Below are 24,270 nucleotides of genomic sequence, written 5' to 3'. Positions count from 1 at the left end.
TCAGTGTTGCACTAACACAAATTTTCCATTAGCACAAGCATTTTTGCTTGCCTGACAAAATGATCCCCCTTTCCCCCTTATCCGCACCCCCAGAAGTGATTTGGAAAGCAAGTCTCATTAAGCTAGCAGGTTCAGTGCTGGTTCCTGCTAGTGCAACTACTTAGCTGAATCCGATCCATTGTATATTCCAGGGCTGCTTGCCCCATGTATGTCTTTCCTGTGGTCCATACCCAGCTTGTCATGACAGTCTGACTCTTTCTAGATACCAAGTATTTAAAGGTACTAGGTCACTGCAAACTATCACAGATCTCTAAAATGTGTCTTGGCTTACTCTTGATTGCACTTAATGAAAGAGGCAGGAGTTCTCTAGCCTGCCTCAAGCAATTCTTGCAAATCTTTTAGGTAAGATATGTCCAACCCGTCGATCCTGATTGATCAGTTGATCAGGGGGTTGATCTTGGTTGATGGCGGGCCCAAGGCACCCCCAGCACAGCACACTTCTCAATAAGCAGAAAGACAGCAGCTCCCAAGCACGAAAAGAGCTCTGCAGCCCAGCTGGTTTGAGGAGTGAGGCAGGATCGGCATCGCCTGCCCACCCTGCACCCATCCCTGCCCCTTCGGGGGAAGCAGCCAGCGCCCACCTGCCCACCCTGTACCCATCTCTGCACCCATTGGGAGCAGCTGGTGGCGTGCTCCCGCCCACCCTACACCCATCCCTGGGTGATAGATCACTGCCAGTTTTTATATTGGATCGTAGATCACACCCTACTTGTTGGACATGCCTGTTTTAGGTCATTCTCATACTGCTTCCTGCTGTTGGGGATTACCACTTCGAGAATTCATTCCACTTTGTGAAATACATAGACCTCTATTAGAAAGTGAGTGGTTGCATAAAACAGCAAACCCTTTACTGCCTTGTGTTGCTGAACAGCCAGTTTGTTCTGCCAGTTATGAAATACCTTCCTAGTAAGTAAGGGACACGGGTGGCGCTCTGGGTTAAACAACAGAGCCTAGGACTTGCTGATCAGAAGGTCGGCGGTTCGAATCCCCACGACAGGGTGAGCTCCCTTTGCTCGGTCCCTGCTCCTGCCAACCTAGCAGTTCGAAAGCACATCAAAGTGCAGGTAGATAAATAGGTACTGCTCCAGCGGGAAGGTAACCAGCATTTCCGTGCGCTGCTCTGGTTCGCCAGAAGCGGCTTAGTCATGCTGGCCACATGACCCAGAAGCTGTACGCCGGCTCCCTCGGCCAGTAAAGCGAGATGAGCGCGGCAACCCCAGAGTCGGTCACGACTGGACCTAATGGTCAGGGGTCCCTTTATCTTTACCTAAGTGAGGGAGTGCCAGAATAATGTATATTGGTTAGAGCATGGGTAGGCAAACTAATAAGGCCTGGGGCCCAGATCCAGCCCAATCGCCTTGTAAATTCGGCCCGCAGACGGTCTGGGAATCAGCGTGTTTTTACATAAATAGAAGGTGTCCTTTTGTTTAAAATGCATCTGGGTTGTTTGTGGGGCCTGCCTGGTGTTTTTACATGAGTAGAATGTGTGCTTTTATTTAAAATGCATCTCTGGGTTATTTGTGGGGCATAGGAATTCATTCATCCCCCCCCCATTTATTCCGGCCCCCCACATGGTCTGAGGGACAGTGGACTGGCCCCCTGCTGAAAGAGTTTGCTGACCCCTGGGTTAGAGTGTTGAACTTAGGACGAGTGAGAAAAGTTCAAATCTCATGCATATATGAAGCTCACTAGATGGCCTTGGGCCAGTCACTCCAAATATCATGGAGCCATTGTGAGGATAAAAGGACCATGCTTGCATGCTTAGCCACTTGGAGGAAGAGAATAAGGGGGAAATTGCAGGCAACTAGATTTATAGAAATTTTATTGGAAAAGTATTTTTAAAAGCATTTCTTAGGAAGCTGCGTTTTAAAAAAGTATGTATTCTGCTGCTCCTTCTGGAGAATCCCTGTGGTGATCTTGCAGTAACATTTTGAGTATTTTTTTGCCATTGGTAGCCTGACAGAGTAGATTAGGATGGTCCCCAAACCTTTGCAGTAGATTTCCAGAGCTGATAAAATATAGGAGAGCCTCTGGAGAGAAGGACAAAAAAAATTATTTCATAAAATGTAATTGTAAGCACCTCAAAATGGTTCACAACAAGAATAAAGTCACATCATTAAAAGCAGTTAACAGCTATTTAAAACATTCAAATAATAATTAAAATCAGTGATAAGCTAAAAACAGATCAAAGTACCTTGCAAACATTCCACCTAGCTGGGTAGGCTTATCTAAACAAAAAACTGCAGATCAAAGCAGTTGATTAGGCACATATGGGATAAGACGATCTCACAAGTACCCAAATACATTCTCGAATCCATGTAGCATCAGTTGTGCCAAGTTTGATGAAGTTGGAAGGGAGAAGGGTCCCATAAGAGCAAGATATTAATACAAGGATTTCTCATCCGGGCACAGCAAGGGCTAATCAACTGTTCTCACTCGCCAAATTGAACAGGTTTAACACTCCAAAAGATGAGTTCCTCAAAGTTTTACTTGTTTTCTACTGTACTTAAAAAAATACTTACCGTTCAAAAAAGGAAAAAGGAAGATGTAAATTTCTAGCTCCTCTCACCAGAGTAGCTATATTAAAGAAAAAGAAAATGAAAGGACATACCCATTATAAACAAATCCTGCAGCTTTCAAAGAGGACTTTTCTTTATTTAGCTGACCAAACAGGTGTACTTAGCTCAAGGCAAGGGTGGCTAACACTTGGTCTGGATACCAGATCAGCCGCTGCCCCTGTAAATATTTCTGCAGTGGCAGCAAGAAAAAAGGTTGACACAGCTCTGTTGGGAATGCTAATTGTTTCCTCCCTGGTAATCAGATTTTCCTATTTGATGGTCATGGAGGGACAGTAAACTCCATCCTGATCTGTCATGGACTGGTTGGACTCAGAGGAATGGTGTGAGGCACCAGCTGGGGAACCCCCTAAGGGAGGAAGGCTCAGAGCCCAGGGTTTTGGTGGTGGGACAATGAGTGGCCAGGTGAAGAAGACTGGGAGGTGGTGGTGTCAGAAGCTGAAGAGGTAACAGGCTCTAGTGAGCAGGGAGAGTCTGTGGCAGAGAGAAGTCCAGAAGCAGGAGAGGAGCGAGGCCAAGAGGCAGAGGTAAGTCAGGCTGGTGAAGAAGCCAGGGTGTCTCCACCTCCTGCTGCAGCAAGCTGCCCTCCCCCCTGATTTCCCAGATCAGTTCTCTTCCACCACCACTTCCTTCCCCCCCCCCATAGCTGCCATGACCACCCAGGGGGAAGACCAATCAATATACCCCAATTATCAGGAGATTCCGGGGTTGAAGCCAAGAATTCATTCTTCACCCCCAGGATCCTCTGTTAATCCCCATATGACATGGTATTCCAAGTGTCTCAGGCACTACATTCAAATCAAGGCAAATCCCCCAAATCCCCACCCCATAATGCAGGCATCATAAAAGAGTAAATCTGCCTTACCTAATCTTAATACTTTACCACCATCCCCCCCCCCAAGAAACAGCTAAGGAGTCCAACTCCAAATATCAGACAAGCAAACGAAAGCAGGAAGCCAGGTGGGAGTTAGCAAGGGGGCTTGATGGATTGAGGCAAATAGGTTTGTTATCCTTCTGGGGCCTGGCAGCACCGTTGTCTCAGGCCAGCCACTCCTTAGCTGTAACCAGTGCTTTTTTCTTCTTCTAAAAAAAGATGTTTAAGGGTACTCTCATTTTGACTCAAGAAAATCACCATTTTAAAGTTCAAATCGGGGAAAATAAATACAGTAAATGAACAAAAGTACAAAGATTATTAAAATGTTTAGGGGTATGCGTCCCCCTGCGTCCCCCCAGAAAAAAAGTTCTGGTTGGGTGATGGTAAGAGGGGGTGGAGAGTAGGGCTGTGTGATAAATCGCTATACTGGCATTGAAATAACATTGTGATAAGTGTTTCAACAAGGCAATATGCAGGGAACAAAAGTTCTGTTTGAGGATAAACCCTCACACAAAGCAGTGAACGCTTTCGTTTTCAGGGTATCTTTCCATTTAGAGCTCAGCTAATTATGCAGAGCCTGCTGACAATCCAGGAGGGACCTCCCACAGAACTAAACAAAGAAAAGGAAAGCACTTCTTTCTTTCCTCACACTCACCCCCACCAGTGAAAAAAAGAGGGGGAAGAGTTTTCTGGTGCTGTTTATGTTGTTGGTTCCCCTTAAATAGCTTTCCTCCATATTAAAAGGGAAGGCTTTTTTATTATTTAAAGGAAACTGTCCTTTTGCCTGCTTGCTTGCCCTCCCTCCCTTTGATAAAAAGGGAGAGATTGGTGGGATAGGCCCCTTCTGGGCGGGGGGAGAAGATTTAGCAGGCTGCTTTATGCTGAAATGGGAGGTTGAGTGCTATGTGAGATGATGAGAGAGGGTGTTTTTCAGTAAGCAGTGCAAGCAAATGTGTTTCTACTCACAAGCAAGCCCTACTGAATTCAATGAGGCTTGCTCCCAGGAAAGTAGAAGTACCGTATTTTTCGCCCCATAAAAAAGTGCGTCCTATAGGGCGAAAAATACAGTAAGTTTAGTTGAACTCAGTGGGGCTTTTAGATTAGTTGAAAATATTGAATTTATTATATGGAAGTTTATTTAATATTTTTATTAAATCTACGACTTCCTTCCATTTTAAGGCCCTCCACCACTGCAGGGAGCCTCGGCAAGGCCCTTGGCCTTTGTGAGGAGGTACGGCAGGACCCTCTGCCACCGCGGGGAGGCACAGCAAGGCCCTCTGTCGCCGCAAATATATATTGTGAGATATCGGGATATTTAGCTGGTGATATATTGTGATGTTGAAAACCAGATATCGCCCAGCCCCAGTGGAGAGTCTTATGAAGGCACAGCTGAACAATGTTACTTTAACTGCTGGAGTTTTAGACTGGCCTTGGACAATGGTGTGAACTAGATAAGCAGGTGCTGTAAATTTGCCAGCTCATTGGGAGGGGGAGAGGTTAGGAGTCTCAGCATTCTCATAAATCCAAGTCTCTCAAAATAGATCCAAAGTTCTATTTCTGCAATCACCCCCAGGGTTAGTGGCACGCAATTCCTAGATTCTGACACCTCCTGCAAGCAGGGGTTTAGAATTTGGGGTGAGCAGGATAAGAGTTGGGGCATTATTTATTTCCCTTGCATAAAAAAGTCTTACACTCCTCCTGCATAAACAGGAATTGACATTTGGGGTACTGAGAAGCATTCTACCTGTAATCCTCCAGGCTGTGGGAGGAGGAAGCAGTGAAATGGCCAGAACTTACAAAGCAGCAGCTTTCAAATAAAGACACTGTGGACTGGGAAAGCCTTAATAGAACTTTACCCGTCCACATTGCAACACTAGCTAATCCAACTACCATAAAAAGTGACCACAAAGCAGGTTTGAGAGATGGAGGAACCATGCAGGGGACAACAAAAGAACACTGGAATGCAACTACAGTCATACCTCGGGTTGAATGTGCTTCGGGATGAGCGCGTTTGAGTTGCGCTCCGTGGCAACCCAGAAGTAACAGAGCGCGTTACTTCCGGGTTTCGCCGCTTGCGCATGTGCAGACGCTCAAAATGATGTCACGTGCATGTGCAGAAGCGCCGAAACGTGGCACGCACAAACGCGCGTACACGGGTTAAGTTTGCTTCTAGATGCGAACGGGGCTCTGGAACAGATCCCGTTTGCATCTAGATGTACCACTGTACAATTGGTGAAGTGGATCCTCTGTTCAAAAAAGTAAACAAAAGGCAGCAGTTCCATAGACAGGGATTACTATGGAAGCACCTCTAGTTGCGGAGCTGGAAAGGGGTAAAAACATACTGATTGCTGCTGTTCTCTGTAGGTGAAATTCTGTGTTTATGTGTCTTAAGTTGCACATCTGTTTACGAGTCTGTGTTCAGTAACTAACGCTGTCAAAGTTCCCCAGCTAACCATTTAAACCTTTCCATGGCTTATGTGTATAGTGTCCTTAGTCATTTATTTTAAAAGAACAAGTCTTCTTCATCTTAAAATAACAAGTCCTCTTCAGTGTATGGAGAGGCAAGATAAGTGTTAAATATAGTCACAAAAGCCAGTTCTGTCAGAGAGCAAAGCCACTGACGAAATATATTTGAGAGCTGAACTGATAAATTTCCAGTAATAAATGTCTTTTAGGTTTGTACTACAGCCTGACAGTGTGTAAAAAGTAACATCAGCCCACCTATGTGTTAAAGCAGATGTAGCCAATGTGGTGTCCTCCAAATTGTTGTAGTACTAGAACTCACACTACCCCTTTGGGTGATGACCTTTGGTTATGTTGGCTGGGACCAACAGGAGTTGAAGTCTAACAGGCTTCCTCAACCTCAGCCCTCCAGATGTTTTTGGCCTACAACTCCCATGATCCCTAGCTAGCAGGACCAGTGGTCAGGGATGATGGGAATTGTAGTCTCAAAACATCTGGAAGGCTGAGGATGAGGAAGCCTGTCTAAGAACATACGATGGCTATTACACTGACTTTCCCAATGCTGCCAAGTGGGAAATAGGCACAACAGCAAAGTTGAGTAGATTCCTATTTTATTAATAGCAAAAGTGAGTGGTGATTATTTACTCTTGGAAGTGAATGCGTCTTAAGAAGTGCCTCCAGAGGTTAGAGGGGGATATCCTCTTTGTTGGCATTTTTGCTCCATTGGCATTTGTATCCATGGTGTTTGCTAGCCAGGCTCTGAATACAATTAGATTTTCATGAGGCTACAAAGGAACCTGTGTAGTCTTACCTGGTGCCAAAAACAAAAGGAGGAGCAGGATATTCAGCAGCATCTTAGGAGAGAGTAACAAAATCATTAGGCAGAGTTCTCATAACGGGGCACTTCATCCCCCTTGCCATAGTCACTCGCATATTACAGGAGTACTCAGACTCCAGATTGGATGGGCTTTCAGGAGAGTCTAAATTGGATCAAGTGACACTTCAGAGCAGTGGGGTTTTCCTGATGTTCTTTGGAATACCTGTATGAATTGTTTCCTTGAAGAAAAGTTACAGATTTGCTCTGGGACTGCAAATGGTTGTAACACCCTCATTTGTCCTTACTTCAGCATTATTCTATTTATAAATCAGCTACATTTTTGCAGGTACTATACTGCGATTAACAAGGTAATGGGGAGGACAGAAGAAAACAAAATTAGACTTCAGTTTAGGCTGTACCAGAGCAGACATTGAAAACAGGGCTACTCCTATTAAGCTCTTTGGGGAGACCAGCCCTGTTGAGACCCTCTTTCCAATAACCATTTTGATTCCAGCTGGTCATTTAATAATTATGATGTGTTTCCGTGCGCTGCACTAGTTCACCAGAAGTGGCTTAGTCCTGCTCGCCACATGACCCGGAAGCTGTACGCCGGCTCCCTCGGCCAGTAAAGCGAGATGAGCGCCGCAACCCCAGAGTCATCCGTGACTGGACCTAACGGTCAGGGGTCCCTTTACCCCTGTTATGGTAAAAACATATGTGGTTTATGGTAAAAATTTAAGCCTGAGATTATATTATTTGTTTTCCTCTGGAGTCCACATGTATTTCCTTATAACTTGTGTCATTTTGATTGCAAGCCCATGGACCAGGGGCCGTCTTGTTATAGTATTGCCCTTATGTAATAAACTGCTCCAATGCTTTAATAAAAGTTACAAGAAGCTATGCATTCTGCCTCCTCAGCAGCAGGTCACTAGAATAATTTGGAACAATCTGACCAGGACAATGAACTTTTCAATTTCTTCCTCTGGTAAACTTTCATGTTCTGAGGCAGAACATGCGACAGACACTGGATGAGGTGCCATTGTCATCATTTCCGGCAGCATCTAGCAGGCCACTGTTTGAAATAGGATGCTAGACACTTTGTCCGATTCAGCAGGGCTTCTTCATGCCAGAGGCCCAGTTCCTTACCAAAGTGCCAAGCTGGTGCCTCCAGGTTAAGCATGCTAGAAGGTTGGGGGGGAGGGGAATATTCTAAATGCAGCTTTCTTTTAGTAAGCCAAGCACACTCAAATTCAGCCAGGGTGTGGTGCAACCCGGAAAGTGTGTTTTTGCACAAGTGGAAGAAAAACAACAACAACAACTCACCAGCCTCCCAGTCTTCTTCTGGAGGGGGGCACTGCCAGGCTGTCACCTCTTTGATTCTGTTCTTTGGATCACCTCTGCTTGAAGTAACTGTCAAAGTATTAAGAAAAGAAAAAAGTTAAGGCATCTTGGTTTTGGAAGTTAGTTCTAGTTTTAGAGATGGCTGCTCCATGCTTTGATATTGTGTTTGTGTGTTCACATCAGGTGCATCTTTTCAGACTTTCCTGCTTAAACATGGGGAGGCCAGGGGTGGAATGAGCATACCTGGGGTCAGGGTTGCCAACTATAGGGGGCTCTGGGTGCCTGAGCACCCACAAAATGTTGTGGGTGCTTAGCACCCATACTTCAGGGCCCCTGACGCAACTTGCGAAGTCACGCAAGGCCTCAAACAGCATCTCAGAGGCTTCGTATCCTGACTTCCAGTGGCACTGGAAGTCAGGTTCCCAGGCCGGGGTGTGCGCATGTAACGTCATGACATCACGCTGCACGTGATGTCATGACGTCATGCACACTGGGCACCCAAAACCGAGGGCCCAAGCCTGGGGTAAAGATGCCTGGTGCCCCTCCCCAAGTTAAACCCTCACCGGCTCTTTTGAATCCATGAACAGGGCTACAGCGAGTTATGGCTATACCAGTGGTTTGTGTGTATAGCTATCACCACCAAAATATCCCAGTTTTCATATATGAAGTTTTATTTTAGGCTATCAAATATAACCAACCATTTTTAGTGGAAGGTATACATTGTATACTAGAGTTTTAAGCTGGAAAATACCTGTTCCCCACATTCATAAAGGCTGCTCCTTCCGGCTAGGGAACGGTGATAAATTCAATTCAGTTTGAATTTCAAGGCAAATCTACCCAATTTGCACTTTCAAAAATGCTACATGAACTGAAACACAGACATCCTTCAATATTCATTCTTTTTCAATTTTGTAATGTAGTTCTACAGGCCTGCCTTTACTTCATGTATTATAGATTGCAGCCTCCTGTTTTATAGTTTGTGACATAATGCCTAGATCCTTACCTTACAGCACTTCTCCCTTCACTTGTTTGACCAGTAAGTACTTCAATCAAGTTAGTTTTGAATTTTAATCCCATCTTCCATTACATCACACACTTCAGGAAAATGGACTGGCACTCAGCCAAGTCACTCCCCCCACCTGAATACTGCTTATTACACCCACCCTGCTCAGTATAATTCATTCATTACTTCTTTCACCCCAGCTTTTACAACCAGTTGAATGCTCAGTATGCAGTGCAATCAGAGCATGTATCTCCAGCCTAGAGTGCCCAGAGCTTTGCTACAGACAGCAAGTTATTAAGTTTTCTTACACCAGCAGCATCAATATTGTATACACAGCATGCTCTACTGGGTTTTAGAGCAGACAGGAGCAATTCTCTTACCCTCCAAGACCTCTGGAGAAACTTTGTTCTCACAAGTTGCAATGTGCAATTTTAACTCCTGCTTTGGAACTCTGTGACGGGCGTTGTAGGGGCATGTTGCGAGCTCTCTGGCGATCTTCTGGTTGTTCTGGGAAAAAGACGTTAACAGTGCAGAGCTAGTCCTCCATCAAACCCACCCAGCACTCAAGAATGAAAGGGGATGTTCTCTACTATGATAACATGCCCACTTAATCCATGTTGGCTTCATATGGGATGATTATAGATTCTATTCCTCTCTAGTGAAGAGTAGAAGAATAATTGAACCCAGCATTCTTCACTGGATCCACCATGGCTTTCCTAGAAGACCTTGCTACCTGGTCAGTCCTATTCACAGAGAGGAGAGAGGGGTGAAGAACCTGTGGCTGTCCAGATGTGGCAGGACTTCAACTCCCATCAGCCCCAGCCACTGGTCAATGCGCAGGAATGGTGGGAGTTGGAGTCCAGCAACATCTAGAGGGTCACAGGTTCCCCACTCCTGGATTAAACAAAGGGTGTATATTTGAAAAAAACAACAGTTAAGTTAATGATTCTTTACTCCACATCCCACTTGGACAAGTCCTTTCACTATGAACAGATGTGCCAGTTAGTAAGCCCCCACCCCAGAAAAACCATTGTGGACTTTGTGAAGAAGAGTTCCTTTTTTATTTTTAGGACTGCTTTTCTCTAGAGCAGGGGTGTCAAACTCAAATTCATCGGGGGGCCGCATCAGCAGTTTGGTCACCCTCAAAGGGCCGGTTGTTCAGGCAGCCGTTGGATCTGTCACATCACAGGATGGCATGCGCTCAATATAAAAACAAGTGGAGGTTTCCTGAATGCATGTAAAGTGGAGGTTTCCTGTGTAGAACGGCCGGCGCCGCTAGAGGGCAGATGTTCTCTGGCTTGTAGGCTGCCGCGCATGCGCTGAAGAGGCGGCTTTCTTGTGTCAAAAAAAAAAGTGAGAATAAAAGGTGAAGGCTGGCGGCCGGCGGCGGCTACACGGGCCACATGACGAGGTCTGGCGGGCCGGATTCGGCCCGCGGGCCTTGTGTTTGACACCCGTGCTCTAGAATATCTAAATCTGTATTGACTTTACTTAGGAGAGGATTAATGCTGGTGTAATTTGCAAATATGTGCAGAATTGCACTAACTGCTTGGTTTGAGTCTTCCCCCATGTCTGATTTCTGTTCAGAGTTAGGATGCCAGCTGTGGTGGGCCTCTGGAAACAGTTCAAGGCCACAGGCCTTTGGCAGGACTCCTCCATCTCCCTTTCTCCAAATAATGTGTGTCTGTGCATTGCCAGCTATAAAGCCAAGGCTGCATTCAGCAGCAAAAGGCAGTGGTGCATCTCTCCTCAAATGTGGACCTCTTTGTATATTTGAATCTCTTCAGTTTAATTTCTAAGACCAGCTTACTATAGCATAGTTTATGATGCACGAGCATCTCTTAACTTTATGTATATAGTGTGTTTGAATCGTCTTGTGTCTTGAAGCAATAAAACACTTTACACTGAACTGTGTTGTGGTCAAGGAGTTTCCTTCACTGTTGACTCTGGAAAGGCTGACAGCTCGAAAAGGAAGAGAAGACTCTGAAGCTTTGCTAGACTACTCTGCTGGTGCTGTGCAACTCTGGTGGTCACACTGATATAGGTGTGATACCAAGAAGCTATCACGGGGCATGTTATCAGAATTAAAAACCACACAGTATCTCACTGCAAGGTCACAAAAACAAAATTGTTAAAATTAAGAGTCCTTCCAATAGAAGAACATGTGTACCAAACAGGAGACTCTAGACTTGCTCAAATGGCGTCATTGTGCAATTTTGTTTGAACTTGTTTACATCTGTTTGGATGTTCAACATGTCACATAACCTCAGATCAGAGCTAACCTACCCTGCTTTTGAAAAGGGAGCCAATGCACAAAGTGGTAATTAGATTTCTGCTTGCTTTCACCCATAGGAGCCAGGGTAGCTCATTCTTCTGTGGTGAATTAACACACTTCAACCATTTCCTACAAATCCAAGATGGGCAAGACCATTTTAAGAAGAGAAGTTATTTGTGGTACCCTACCAATGCCCTTCTTTCCCCCCTCCTCTTACCTTTCTGCATTTCACCAAGTGGTAAGGTAACCTGCAGGCTCTGATCTGGTGGTTCTTATCATAAGGGCATTGGACAAGCCGTTCAGGATCCATGGAATTAATATAGGACTGGCTGCGTACTGTGCTCCTAGCAGTGTTTAAGAATGAGATGTTACAAAGCATCAGGGCAAAACCATACAAGAGACACACATGGTCTGAAGCCTAAGAATCTGACCCTCTGCTGAGATAGCTTATTTGCTCAGAAGTGCTGCTTCTGAACTTATTTCAGACATTAGTTTAGAGCACAAGAGCCCTGGTTATCAAACCACATGTCAACCTGGTCTAGCCCATTTATACCAGATGGATGGGGTATAAATAAATTTATTATTATTATTATTATTAGCATCCCATTTCTAGCAATTGATAGCCAGATTCAAAATCAACCACCAGGATATGAAGGCAAACAGCCCTCCCTTGTTAGCTGCCCCTTCCCCTCAAAGTTTTTGGAGGAATCCTTGTTTAAAAGATTTGGAGATTACATTTATATTGATGCCAGTGCTGTTGACCCACTAGTCCTCTGTAAGAGTGTACAGAGGTGTACCTAGTGGGTGGATAAACTGGCTTCTGCTGGGGGCACAGGCTGGGGGGGCACCACAAAATTCATCTATCACTATGGAGTGTATGACATATATGGCAACATGCCACTGCTATCATGGGGAGATCAAATGCAGAAGCAGCTTCCCATCCTTGCACCACAGCACAAAGGCATACAGTAAAGTTTTTTTGGGGGGGGGTATTGATACAGCTCTTTACCAAGGGCACAAGGGACCCTAGGTACACTTCTGTTTGTCTTGTCCCATTTATAAAACCATCACATCACCACATTTGGCAATGATATCCCTGTTCATTATGTGTTGTGAAAAATACCTTTGTCACTCCTATATTTATGCCAGTTTAATTGGGCAACTTTTAGTATTATGCAAGGGAATATGTTTGCCAACCATTCTGCTACCATTCATAACTCAAGCCTCCATTATATGTCCTATTTTCTAAAGAAAGTATCTTCAAACAATATAGCTTTCCCCCATAAGCATCTGCACTATCATTTTGATTGGCCCCTTTCTTGCATTTTTTCCAGCTGTATTGTGCCCTTTTGGGAATGCACCAACCTCACAGTACAGAGCAATACAATAATAATTATCATACTTTAGCATAGTAGGCATTACAGTCCTGTCAGATTTATTTTCAATACTTTTCCCAATACTCCCCCTTACAAAGCATGGATTTTGCTTTTGCCATTGCAGTACACGCTGTTGATAGCTCAATGATGACCCCTTGTTCTAAGGTCCGTGTCATTGCTGTTACAAGGAAATTTGGGGTTGCCTTTTAAAGAGTAAAGTGACATCGTGGTAAGTGACATGCAACATCCTCCTCTGCCATTTTATTTCCCTAGCTGGAAGAAATTACTTTGGAGCTGCTCACAGTCTGCTTTGGCTTTCACCATCCTGGTGATATGGGCTTCCTCTTTATGCTTTTCAGCAAGGAGGTAGACAGGCTATGGGAGGGAGTTGTACCGAAGAGCCCCCCCCCCAAACCTGGCACCAACACACTCAGCCGTACCTACTCTCACAGGATTGCTGCAGGGGGTTGTGGAGGAAAAGAATGTGTGCTGCCTCACTGTCTATGGAGGGATGTCAGGACTGCAATGAAGTAGATAAAAATAAAGTGTGTGTGTGTGTGTGTGTGTGTGTGTGTGTGTGTGTGAGAGAGAGAGAGAGAGAGAGAGAGAGAGAGAGAGAGAGAGAGAATGAGAATGACTATATCAGGCCTGTTGGAGCTATACTAATGTGACAGGAGGACCCAGCATTACTTTCAGTAGCAAAAGTCAGCTATCGTTGCTGTGTGTAGAGATCACACAGTTAGGGCAGCAATCTCCAGATAACAAAGCATTTGCTAATTACTTGTCCTTGGACAAGGAGGATTTATAAGTTACTCTGAAAACACAGTCTGGGCATCCCACTGGGCAGGACAATTCTGCTCAGCAGGAAACATTCTCAAGCAATAGTAGCAGAGAAATCCTGATTAGAATTCCCCTCCCAGACTACTAGAAAGCCTACTTTAGAAGGCAGCCAAGATCTTTTGAAGTCACTGAGGCAAGGACTGCCAGGAGTACCCTTCGTCTCTTACAGCAAAACACAACAAAACAAAATAAGGAGTTCTGTGGCACCTTAAAGACTAACAAATTTATTACGGCGTAACTTCCAAGGACCACAGCCTACTTCCTCAGATGCATCAAGGCAAGAACCACATCAGATATTCAGAGCCCATACCCCAATGACTTTTGTGGGGTTTCTTCAGTAAATATTAATCCTAGCTTTCCAGCACTAGTGCCCCAAAGTGGCTTAATAAATGCTACAAAATATTTCAGGGTTCTGCAAACTGCAATCCTATTGACACTTAACCTGGGAGTACAGTCTGCTGAATGCAATGTGATTTCTGAGTAAACACACATTAATTGTAATGTTCCTGTGCAATAGTCACATTAATTATTCAGCTTTTTTATTTGTTCAACCAAGCAGCTAAAACACACTGGCCCCATGGTTTAACCACAAACTGAAGATTTTACAGACTAGTTCAGATTTTTATGAGTGGTAGTTGTGTGCTCCTGAATCCCAGCTTTGACCTACCACATATTATATCTTTGGCAGATTGATCACTTCAAGATTAACAATGCTCTTTTTTCTTTTGTAAAATGTTGACAGATGTGTGTGACACCCACCCACCGGGCCACAGCCCTAACCAGCCCTGCTTGTGGCCTCCTTTAGTGCTTGCTCCTGGCTGGAATGTGCCATTGGAACTCTGATAATGCTTCTTGCTTGCTGGATGGAGGGTAGAGAGAGGTGTGAATAAACTAGTTTACTAAACAGAGAGAAAAGTAACCTTTAACGCTCTACCTGCTTTTGCCTTTGGCCATCCACCCCTGGAATGCAGCCCAAGGGAATCTGGCCTGGGGGCTAAAAAAAGTTCTCACTCCCAGGGGGTAGGATTAACTTCTGTTTTTCAGATTAGAGGCTTATAAACTCTTGGTTCCTTGTTAAGTTTTCTGATTGTGCTTCATTTTGAACTTGTACAAATAAGAAGCTACTAACCAGTGGCGCTGTGGGTAAAAGCCTCAGCGCCTAGGGCTTGCCGATCGAAAGGTCGGCGGTTCGAATCCCCGCGGCGGGGTGCGCTCCTGTTGCTCGGTCCCAGCGCCTGCCAACCTAGCAGTTCGAAAGCACCCCCAGGTGCAAGTAGATAAATAGGGACCGCTTACTGGCGGGAAGGTAAACGGCGTTTCCGTGTGCTGCGCTGGCTCGCCAGATGCAGCTTTGTCACGCTGGCCACGTGACCCGGAAGTGTCTCCGGACAGCGCTGGCCCCTGGCCTCTTAAGTGAGATGGGCGCACAACCCCAGAGTCTGTCAAGACTGGCCCGTACGGGCAGGGGTACCTTTACCTTTACCTTTAACCAGCTTCAAAATTGTACTTTGGGCCCCTTAACTCACCTAGAAACTTGCCTGGCTCCTTCAGCATTGGAATCCCCCAACTCAACAGCTGAAATAATAATGCTAGCAATCCTCTCCGCACTATCAAACATCCTGCCATCATCTCTGGTTAAACACTAACCACAGTAATGAATTACTTTTCTTCTCTATATGAAGATTTTAAACTCATGGGGTTGTCTCCAAATTAAGGTTAGACCCACTGAAGGCCCATGTTAACCATGTCCTTGAATCTCAGTGCATTTCCTCAGGCTGGAATTAACCCTTGATTCACCCCATCAGGTCCCCTCACAGTCCCAGGATAATCTCCCACAATTAAAATTATACGAAATTAAACACAACCAGAAAGCCTTGCCACATACAGTGTCCCAAGGTGCAGTTTGAAAGCAACTCCTTGCTAAAGCTAAGCAGGGCTGCCTCAAGTCATTTCCTAGGTAAGAGAGGGTACACCATAGGAACCACATGGGTTCCAGGATAGAAGATAGACAAAGGGAAGACAACAATAATACCAAGTCTTTCAGCTTACCTCCACACACACAACTTAAGAGCACCTTACTTTCGACTCAGATTCGTTGATAGCCTTTTCTACACCCCAACCCCATTATCTGATAATACATGGAAGCACTTGCCTTGTCTGCAGCTGGCTGGCTTTGAGATAAGGGGCTGACCAAATCAAAGAGCCTGGCGTCAACAGCTGCTGAATCCAAAGTGACTCAGCTTTCAACTTACCCTGCTGTTTAACTGTAAATCCAGCCAATGGGATGGTGGCTTTCTGAAGAACTTTGTGACATCATTGTAACTAAGGCACCTATTAAAGCCATAGATACCTGATAGATTTCACTCTCTCTCTAAAGGCAAGTCTTGTCAGCGTGGAAGGGAATTCGCATGGCCTTGGGCCTCTCCTCTCATTAAGAGAGAGCAATAGTTTGTGCACATGGATCTGCATACTTGCCATTCCAAGCTACAACCTTGGGCAGCTGTGCCTTGCCAGTTGGTGGGAACTGGCACATTAGTCAGATAGAAGACTTCTGCACTTTTCCATGTGTAAGACTATTCTTTTAATTCAAAAATCATGTTCAAAATTTGGGGTCACCATACATGTGTAGTGCATTGTGGGAACGTGGGATTGGTTGCTGCTGTGAGTCAGAGATTGTTATTGGTAGCTGTGGCAAGGGCTGGTATTGATTTGCTGTCCTTGCAGCGATTTGCTGCTTTTGTCAGGGAGGGAACAGAGGATAGTTCGCTTTGTCGATGTGTGTGAGTGGCATTGTTGGTCTGTCGTGGGAGCTATTTTTGGCATTTCCCCCCCCAAAAAAGCTCAACAACTTTGGAGGACCACCCCTCTTTTCTTAAATTTGAGTCCCGCAAAGTCACATGGGGGCGTATTATACACTGAAAAATATATTTCCTCAGAAAATAAACAACCATGCTTGATAGCAGAAATATGAGTTCTTTCCTCCTTCCCCAACAGTTACCATGTTATTTGCCGTTTGAAACAGTGGATTTGATTTAAATAAAATTATTTAAATCACTAGTCAGTAAGATTTGGTGTAATTTTTTTTCTTTTTAAAAGGCGAAAGATTTATACGATCTGAAGTTGTTGTTTTTAACAGAAAGACTCATTCTTGCTGGTATAAGGTTTCATTTTTGGAATAATAAATTTTCAGAGTAGTTTTTACAGTTATATCAAAAATTACTGATTTGGTTTTATCATTAGAAATACATTATTGCAAGGCTTAATAAGTTTAACTGTTTGCAGTCGTACCTTGTTTTGCAGCCGGGATCTGTTTTGGAGCCCCGGCCGCTAGCCAAAAAGGACGCAGGGCAAAGTTCTGTGTCTGCGCACGTGCATGGAGTGGCTTGTGCATCTGCACATGCGCAAAGCACAATTTAGCGTGTTTGTGCATGTGTGAGCTGCAAACCCGGAAGTAACCCGGTACTTCCGGGTTTGCTGTGCACATTTGCTGGAATGGACGCTAGACAAGGCGGACGTTTGCAGAGGTATTACTGTATATTTGGACAGCTTTTTTGCTGTACTTTTTCTAGAGGGGCGGGGGGGGGGGGGAGATACAGTTGGTAGGCCTGGGCTGGGAGAGGCTTGCAGTAAGAGCAGGCTGAGGAGAAACAGGCTGGTGGAAAGCTGGAAAAGGGGAAACAAGGACTTGAGCGGAGAACGTCAGGACTGAAGTTCCAGGTAGAGACTTTATCGTTTGGACAATGTCAGGCGAGCTCTGGGAAGAAGGGCCTGGAACCAGTGAACTCTTATTAGTTGACTGGCAAGCACTTCAAGGTCTCGCCAAGGTCTTACAGATCCCTGTTACTAATTCCTCCTCCTCCACCACCCTTTGAATTTGCTTCTACATTCAGGTGCCTATTCTGCAGAGTTAAGTGTCAGTGCAGTTGTTGGGACCCGGTGGGATTGGGAAGAGGTTGCCAGCCCTGAAGTGCCTTCAGCACTTGCCTCAAGTCCGAGTTGCACAGACATGCAACTGACTTGCACAATCCTTTCACAAAGATCCCAAGACTTGTGGAGTATTCTGCTCACAAGGTTTGCACTTTCATTTTTACTGCTTCACACTTACTGGTAACTTAAATAGAAAACTATCTTTAGAAAGATTTTTCCTCCAAAAGCATTTTATTTTATTTTTTTAAAAAAATCTGATTTAAATATAAAAAATCTATTTTTTAAAATTATTTTTAAATAATTATTTTATTTTTTAATTATTTTAAATAATTATTTTATTTTTAAGCCTCACTCCCCCCCTCAAATTCTGACCGTGAAAAGTTAAAGCATGGCTTAAATTCGCGACCATACAAAAATGGGCTTTTACGATACCGCTGCTGAACCAGACATACGGTAAAATGGAACGGGTGTGAGTGCCTGCAGAATTTTAAGACAGCAGCTTATATTCGGGTATTGTATTTTTTTTTCTCCCCCCCCCCTCGAATTTTAAAGCTGTGGCTTATATTTGGGTGTGGCTTATATTCGGGCCAATACGGTAAATAATAGCAACAACTGCCCACCCTTGAGTGCCTTGGAGGAAAGGTGGAATACAAATCTAAACGTAAAATGGTGTAACTCTCATAGTGAGTGCCCTTAACTGCTTCCCAAAAATGTGTGTGTGTGTGTGTGTGAGAGAGAGAGAGAGAGAGAGAGAGAGCGCGCACAAGAGCAGGATAATTAAATCAGTCATTGCTGTTCTGTTTTTTTTGTCTGGTGGTATTTAACAGCTACTCAATGGACAGAAGTTCAGCAGCTTGTTGCAGGAACCCACCCCCAATCATTTAGTTTGTACAAACTTGACACACACACACACACACACTCACACATGACATACGCAATGTTTCTGTTATAAATTCATAGAAAATCAACCATACATCGGATCTGCACTGTTCCATTTTTATTTTGCTCTATGTAGGAAGGACTATCAAAAGGGGATGGTTTGATCCAGGACGGCCATAATCCCTTGAGCCCTTGAGCGTACCAACATGTACGCAGGAGCCCTGCCCGGTTGGCATGCCAACCTTGATGGTCCTAGACAGAAGACCATCAAGGACACAAAGAACTTACATATGGGAGTGGATTCAACTCGACTGGAACAAAGGACAGTAGATACTCATGTTACCTCCACAAACTCCTCCCGCAACCCCTCCTTTTTGTGATGGATCAGTGATGTAGTTGTGTAGTTTTAGGGGTGTATTTTGGGGGGTTAGCAACTAATAAAAGTTGGGGTCTTCTTTTGTTCTGGACTTCCATCTTGTTTCACCTGGTGGCAGGTGGGAGTCCAGTCGCAACAGTCTTCAATCAAGACCAAGCCTACTGGCTGCTGTTTTGCTCTGGTCTTCCTGGCTGGTGTCCTTGTTTTTTGTCCAAGGGAGCCCTCAGATTTCTCCGTTAACAAGCTTCACCTCCATAATTTCTATCCACTGTCCAGCTTGAAAAAGGCACCAGGAGAAAATAGGGTAGTTCTAATTTTACAATAGGTGTGGTTTGGCAGAAGCAGCAGAGTTAACTGTCTAGCAGGAAGAGGTTTGCTTCCACAGAACAAAACTAGCATGATCTGCAGATCTGCTTTGCAACAGAGCTGCTGTGCTTCTTAAGCGCTCCAGCCACAGGAAGTCTCAGCCCCCAAAGGGAAGCAGCGTTCATCGCTTCTCAAGGGGGAAGTGTCAGGAGACAAGCTTGTGTGCAGCTGCCGGCCCCAGTGCAAAAGCAGCAACGCAGGCCCTCTGCAGCTTGTGTTGCTGGGTGTGGCCACTGCATGGCACCCAGACCTCTTGCCCCCCTTTTAAATTTTCCCCTTGAAGAGATCACGGCACTCTATTGCGCCTCTGGTTTTGAGGTCTTGCTTCAAGTGAAGACTGAGAGGGCACTGAGAATTCAACAGGGAGATGTCTCTGCCCTCCGTGTATCAGCACAAGTTTGCGGAGAAGCTGACCATCCTCAATGAGAGGGGCAAGGGGGTCCTTGTTCGCATGTACAACATCAAGAAGGTAGGAGCTGATGTGACCTGTGGCAGGTCTTCGTGTTCTCTGCAGGGAAACAGATCTGTGCCCAACTTTGAGAAGGATGTCATAGGGTCTAGTGGTTTGGAAAAGGGGTGGTGAGGTCCTCTGCCATGCTCTGCTCTTGGCTTGGTGCAAGAGGAGAGATTGGCTCTTACAGCCACAGGTGCAGGTAGCTAGAGATCAGGGCTTCTAGTTACTTTTATTGGGTTGAGGAAGTCCTAGGCTTCCTTGACTAGTAGACACAGCTCCTATTTTGATCCCAGTTGTGAAAGCATGATGCTCACCCCCCAACGAATATGAACTGGGAAAGGTCCAAGGAAGAGTTCATGGCTCTTCAGTCAACTGCTGATGCCTTCTTAGAAGCGGCTGGCAGTGGATCTAGTGGGTTAATGGAGGAAATGGGGTTCTTGCATACTGCTGCTCTGAAAGAAAATACTTCTTTTCTGGATCTGCAATCGATGCCAATTTTCTCTAGCTCCCAGTCCCAAGCCGTTTCTTCAACTCCCAGCAGAAAGAGTTTTCTTTATTTGTCCAGCCAATTCCTTCCTCTCTTCAAGACTCATTTTTGACCAGCACAAACCTTTCCTGAGCCACCTTAGTGTTCACATATCTACTGCAACCTTGGGTGCTCCTGACTATCCCCCTTTGTCCATCTCCTGTCTGCCCATCTTAGTCTTGTCCATCGAATACATATCACCAGTGGTTGGAGTGGCAACTGCTCCGTATCTGTGATCTTGATCACTGTTGCATGAATGCTGTAGAAAGGTTCAGCAGGCAGAGGAAGATGTGGTAGCGGATATAAATTGCATATGCCTGCCCTCCTCCCTTCTGGGGAGCTCAGGGAAGCTTACATTTTATCATCACAACCAGAGGTATGTTAGACCTGGGTGTGTGAGAAACTGGCCAAAGTCATGCAGTGATCTTCATGGGGCTTTGAACCCAGGTGTGCTAATCTAACTTTTTGAACTGAGCCATTTGTTTGGCTCCTCTTTATCTTGTCTCAGTAGAAGACCTGAAAAGACGTAAATAGATCTTCCACTAGCTGAAACCTTGGAGCTATTCTAAGCATTTTAGCAGACAAGGAGATACCACACGCACGTTGTTCCTCTTCCTGTTGCATGTGAGTGTTGGCTGAGAACTTTCTGAAGCTTCCTCTTTCTGTAGGGGCAACAGCAGATCCGATCACAGCTTACAACAGAATTGTCTTGTTGGCGGCACCTCCTTTCCCTTTCCGGTTTTGATCATGATCTCTACTGCAAACTGTCGCAGGTTCCACCACATGTACATCACTTACATTTTACCTTAGGGAGTGATTTGAGCTTGCTATCTGATTACTGTGGATGGATGGGCCTGTGTTTTTTTCTTTAAAGTGCCTCTTGAATTAGAATCTTGGATTTGACAAAACAATGTTATTTTCTTAAATGGCTGTGAATGGTCCTTTGAATGGGTAGTTCACTGACAAGGCTGGGATGGTACGATCTGAGAGGTGAATGCTTGACCTTGGCAGATTCAGTATGACAGTGACTAGCTAAGCTGCTATTACTATTACTACTACAGAGAAAGTTGAGAGTTGACTGTATGGCTGTATGCTCTGTATGGTTTGTATTTGGAGTCTCTGTGGGGATCTGATGTCTGGTTATGGATCTGCTGATTTGTAGGAGTGCCTGTTGTTTACCTCCACTTATTAATAAAGTGACTGTTGCTATTGGTTATGATCTTGCCATATTAAATATCTGGTCTTATTAGAGGAAAGGGAAATGGGTACAGCTTTTAATGCAGCTGCTCATAGGATAATACTGTATTTTTCGGCCCATAGGGCGCACCGGCCCATAGGGTGCACCTATTTTTTTTTGGGGGGGGAATAAAGAAAAAAAATTATTCCCCCCCCCAGGCGTGGGGCTGTGGCGGGGGCAGCCCAAGCTTCCCCCGACCCCAGCCCCCAGAACAGGCAGCTCTCCGTAAGCCGTGGGAGAGCTGCGCGAAGCCCGAAGCCTGAAGCCTGGGGCATGCTGAGCTCAGCGCGCCCCAGGCTTCTGGGTGCAGGCAGCTCTCCGTAAGCCGTGGGAGGGCTGTGCGAAGTCGCGCAGCTCTCCCACGGCTTGCGGATAGCTTCCTGAAGCCTGGAGAGCAAGAGGGGTGGGTGCGCACCGACCCCTCTTGCTCTCCAGGCTTCAGCGAAAGCCTGCATTCGCACCATAGGACGCACACACATTTCCCCTTCATTTTTGGAGGGAAAAAAGTGCGTTCTATACGGCAAAAAAATACGGTAATCCGTAATTGGAAAAAATGTGTCAACTGGAGGATTGGACATGAATGCCGAGCCTTCTTACATGTAAAGAGCTAGGAATCCCAAACCAACATCATGAAAACAATGATCAACCAGTCAGATTGAATCAAATTGAATTCTCTTCCTACAACTATGTTTCCTAAAGTGGTTTAACAATCTCTTCCCAGGGAACACAGGGGATTATAGCTATGTAGGGAGAACAGGGGTCTCCCAACACTCTAAGCTTCTTAACAAACTGCTTTCCAGGGTTCTTTGCAGGAAGTCATGACTGCTTCAAGTGCCATGATGCTGCTTTAACTGTGCTGTGCAGATGGGGCCTTGCTTAAGTTTAGTGAAGTCAGAAATTAGATATTCTGGAAGACTGCAGTGTTCACAGGTGGCATCCAACTTTTGTAACATCTCCCTTGCTCTGCTGTTATTCTTATAGGCAGGTCCTATTGGCACTAAAAGGCACTCTGTGTGTGTGTTGCAACTGCAGTAGGGTAGAATCATAGAATCATAGAATCATAGAGTTGGAAGAGACCACAAGGGCCATCGAGTCCAACCCCATGCCAAGCAGGAAACACCATCAGAGCACTCCTGACATATGGTTGTCAAGCCTCTGCTTAAAGACCTCCAAAGAAGGAGACTCCACCACACTCCTTGGCAGCAAATTCCACTGTCAAACAGCTCTTACTGTCAGCAAGTTCTTCCTAATGTTTAGGTGGAATCTTCTTTCCTGCAGTTTGGATCCATTGCTCCGTGTCCGCTTCTCTGGAGCAGCAGAAAACAACCTTTCTCCCTCCTCTATGTGACATCCTTTTATATATTTGAACATGGCTATCATATCACCCCTTAACCTCCTCTTCTCCAGGCTAAACATGCCCAGCTCCCTTAGCCGTTCCTCATAAGGCATCATTTCCAGGCCTTTGACCATTTTGGTTGCCCTCCTCTGTTTAAAGGGTTAAACTTTCTTCTCCCTGGATGCTGTGTTCCTGATGAACAGTGCTACCCGCTTCCCCTAGAAATTAAATAGAGCAGCACAATTGGCATTGCACATTGCTCAGTTCTGAGTGCAGCTTTGTTGACTTTTGCAGACATGTATGGATTCCCGGACCAAGCCAAGCTTCTTCACCGAGAAGACCATGGAATCCTCTATCAAATACATCAACAAGAAGTTTCCCAACTTGGACACACGGAGCGGCACGGTGAGACCCCATGTCAGAGCTGGAGTGGGGAGTTGGAGGGATTGTACTCTCTGGGAACAGAAAGTGGCCATTGCTATTCTCCTGGCTTAAACAAGAGGAACTCTTGCATGAGAAGAACTGCTGCCATCCTGGGTGTATTCTAGGGGTTGAGTCAGGAGGCATTTTATTGATGGCCCCAAATTCCAATTACATTATATTAACTAGGACAGAGCATAAGTAGAAATATTTTCTATCTCTGAGTAGTAGGAAGCTGACTTTTACTGAGCCACACCACCAACCCATTTATTTAGCCTAGTATTGTCCATGCGACTGGCAGCAGCTGTGCAGGATTTCAGGTAGTGGCTTTTTACAACCCTATCTTGAAATGCAGAGAATTGAAACTGGGACCTTCTGCATACAAAGTGTGTGTTTGACCATGGAGCTCCAGCCCTTCATAATCCACATGAACGTATGAATCTAGTCAAGGGCTGTTTTCCAATTGCTCTCCAAGGAGACCTTTCCTTTTCTAGCCCTGATACCTCCTGAGGTCCTTTCAGCTGGAGCTGGCAAGGGCTGAACATAGGACTTTTTCCTTGTAAACATCTGTGCTATCACTATATCTCCCTGTATATATTGGGGAAGGCCTAGATGATATTAATTGCTCTTCAGGAACAAAGCGTTTGCAAAGCTGGATGAGTTCATCAGTCTCTTTAAAAAAATAGATAAATGGTAAGTGTCAAGCAGGGAAGGACTTGGGCCGCTCCTCCCAGTGATGTGGAGATGCCAGGTAGCCGTTGTGTATTTGTTCCAGTCTGGAAAGACTTGGCGCTGTTGCCCTGTGGCCTGGAAGCAAGTTGTGAGGTTAGGCCTAAAACCATGCAAGCTTGTTCTGAATTCATTCTTCCTGTGTTCATTGGAGCTTATTGCCTAGTAATTGTGTTCAGGATTGTGGTGTCAAACATACAAAAGATAATAATTAGCTGTCACGTGACACTAAAAAAATGAACAGAAGGAGTAAGCCTAAATGTAGCCAGAGTGTGACTAAAATGAATCCAATAGTTTTCAGATCAAGTATTTTACCTGTTTCATTTTTGTTTTGTGGTCAATTGCTTTTGTCACTTGAGTTACCTGTATATCTGGACATGGAGCCTTAATAAAAC

At 45.1% G+C, this 24,270-nt stretch overlaps 2 protein-coding genes across 14 annotated transcripts in view; one reads left to right on the top strand and one right to left on the bottom strand.

The window, feature by feature from the left end:
* Positions 1–24,270, top strand: part of NCKAP1L (NCK associated protein 1 like) — a 102,579-nt gene that overhangs the window by 17,954 nt on the left and 60,355 nt on the right. Inside the window, exons 1-2 of one of the 7 annotated variants that reach the window (XM_053369983.1) lie at positions 17,234–17,342; positions 23,021–23,131. In XM_053369983.1, coding sequence (XP_053225958.1) covers positions 23,027–23,131 — 105 coding nt within the window. In that variant the 5' untranslated portion in view covers positions 17,234–17,342; positions 23,021–23,026. Of the gene's footprint in view, positions 1–17,233; positions 17,343–17,582; positions 17,697–19,342; positions 19,643–23,020; positions 23,132–24,270 lie in introns of those variants that run through there. The other 6 variants (XM_053369992.1, XR_008328101.1, XM_053369972.1 and 3 more) reach the window with 6 other exon arrangements.
* The window catches only part of LOC128404428 (gametocyte-specific factor 1-like), a 148,510-nt gene that overhangs the window by 115,322 nt on the left and 8,918 nt on the right, over positions 1–24,270 (bottom strand). The window contains exons 1-6 of one of the 7 annotated variants that reach the window (XM_053370102.1): positions 16,101–16,188; positions 11,627–11,753; positions 9,515–9,641; positions 8,114–8,200; positions 6,785–6,827; positions 1,897–2,090 (exon numbers count right to left, since the gene is read on the bottom strand). In XM_053370102.1, the coding sequence (XP_053226077.1) occupies positions 2,030–2,090; positions 6,785–6,827; positions 8,114–8,200; positions 9,515–9,641; positions 11,627–11,719 (411 nt within the window). In that variant the 5' untranslated portion in view covers positions 11,720–11,753; positions 16,101–16,188 and the 3' untranslated portion in view covers positions 1,897–2,029. Of the gene's footprint in view, positions 1–1,896; positions 2,091–2,594; positions 2,638–6,567; positions 6,828–8,113; positions 8,201–9,514; positions 9,642–11,626; positions 11,754–15,674; positions 15,696–15,777; positions 15,985–16,100; positions 16,189–24,270 lie in introns of those variants that run through there. The other 6 variants (XM_053370092.1, XM_053370110.1, XM_053370063.1 and 3 more) reach the window with 6 other exon arrangements.

Source organism: Podarcis raffonei, chromosome 2, assembly GCF_027172205.1.
Source record: "Podarcis raffonei isolate rPodRaf1 chromosome 2, rPodRaf1.pri, whole genome shotgun sequence".
Classification (NCBI taxonomy): Eukaryota; Metazoa; Chordata; class Lepidosauria; order Squamata; family Lacertidae; genus Podarcis; species Podarcis raffonei.
Note: the sequence above shows the minus strand (reverse complement) of the source record. Positions and strands in the feature narration are given on the sequence as shown.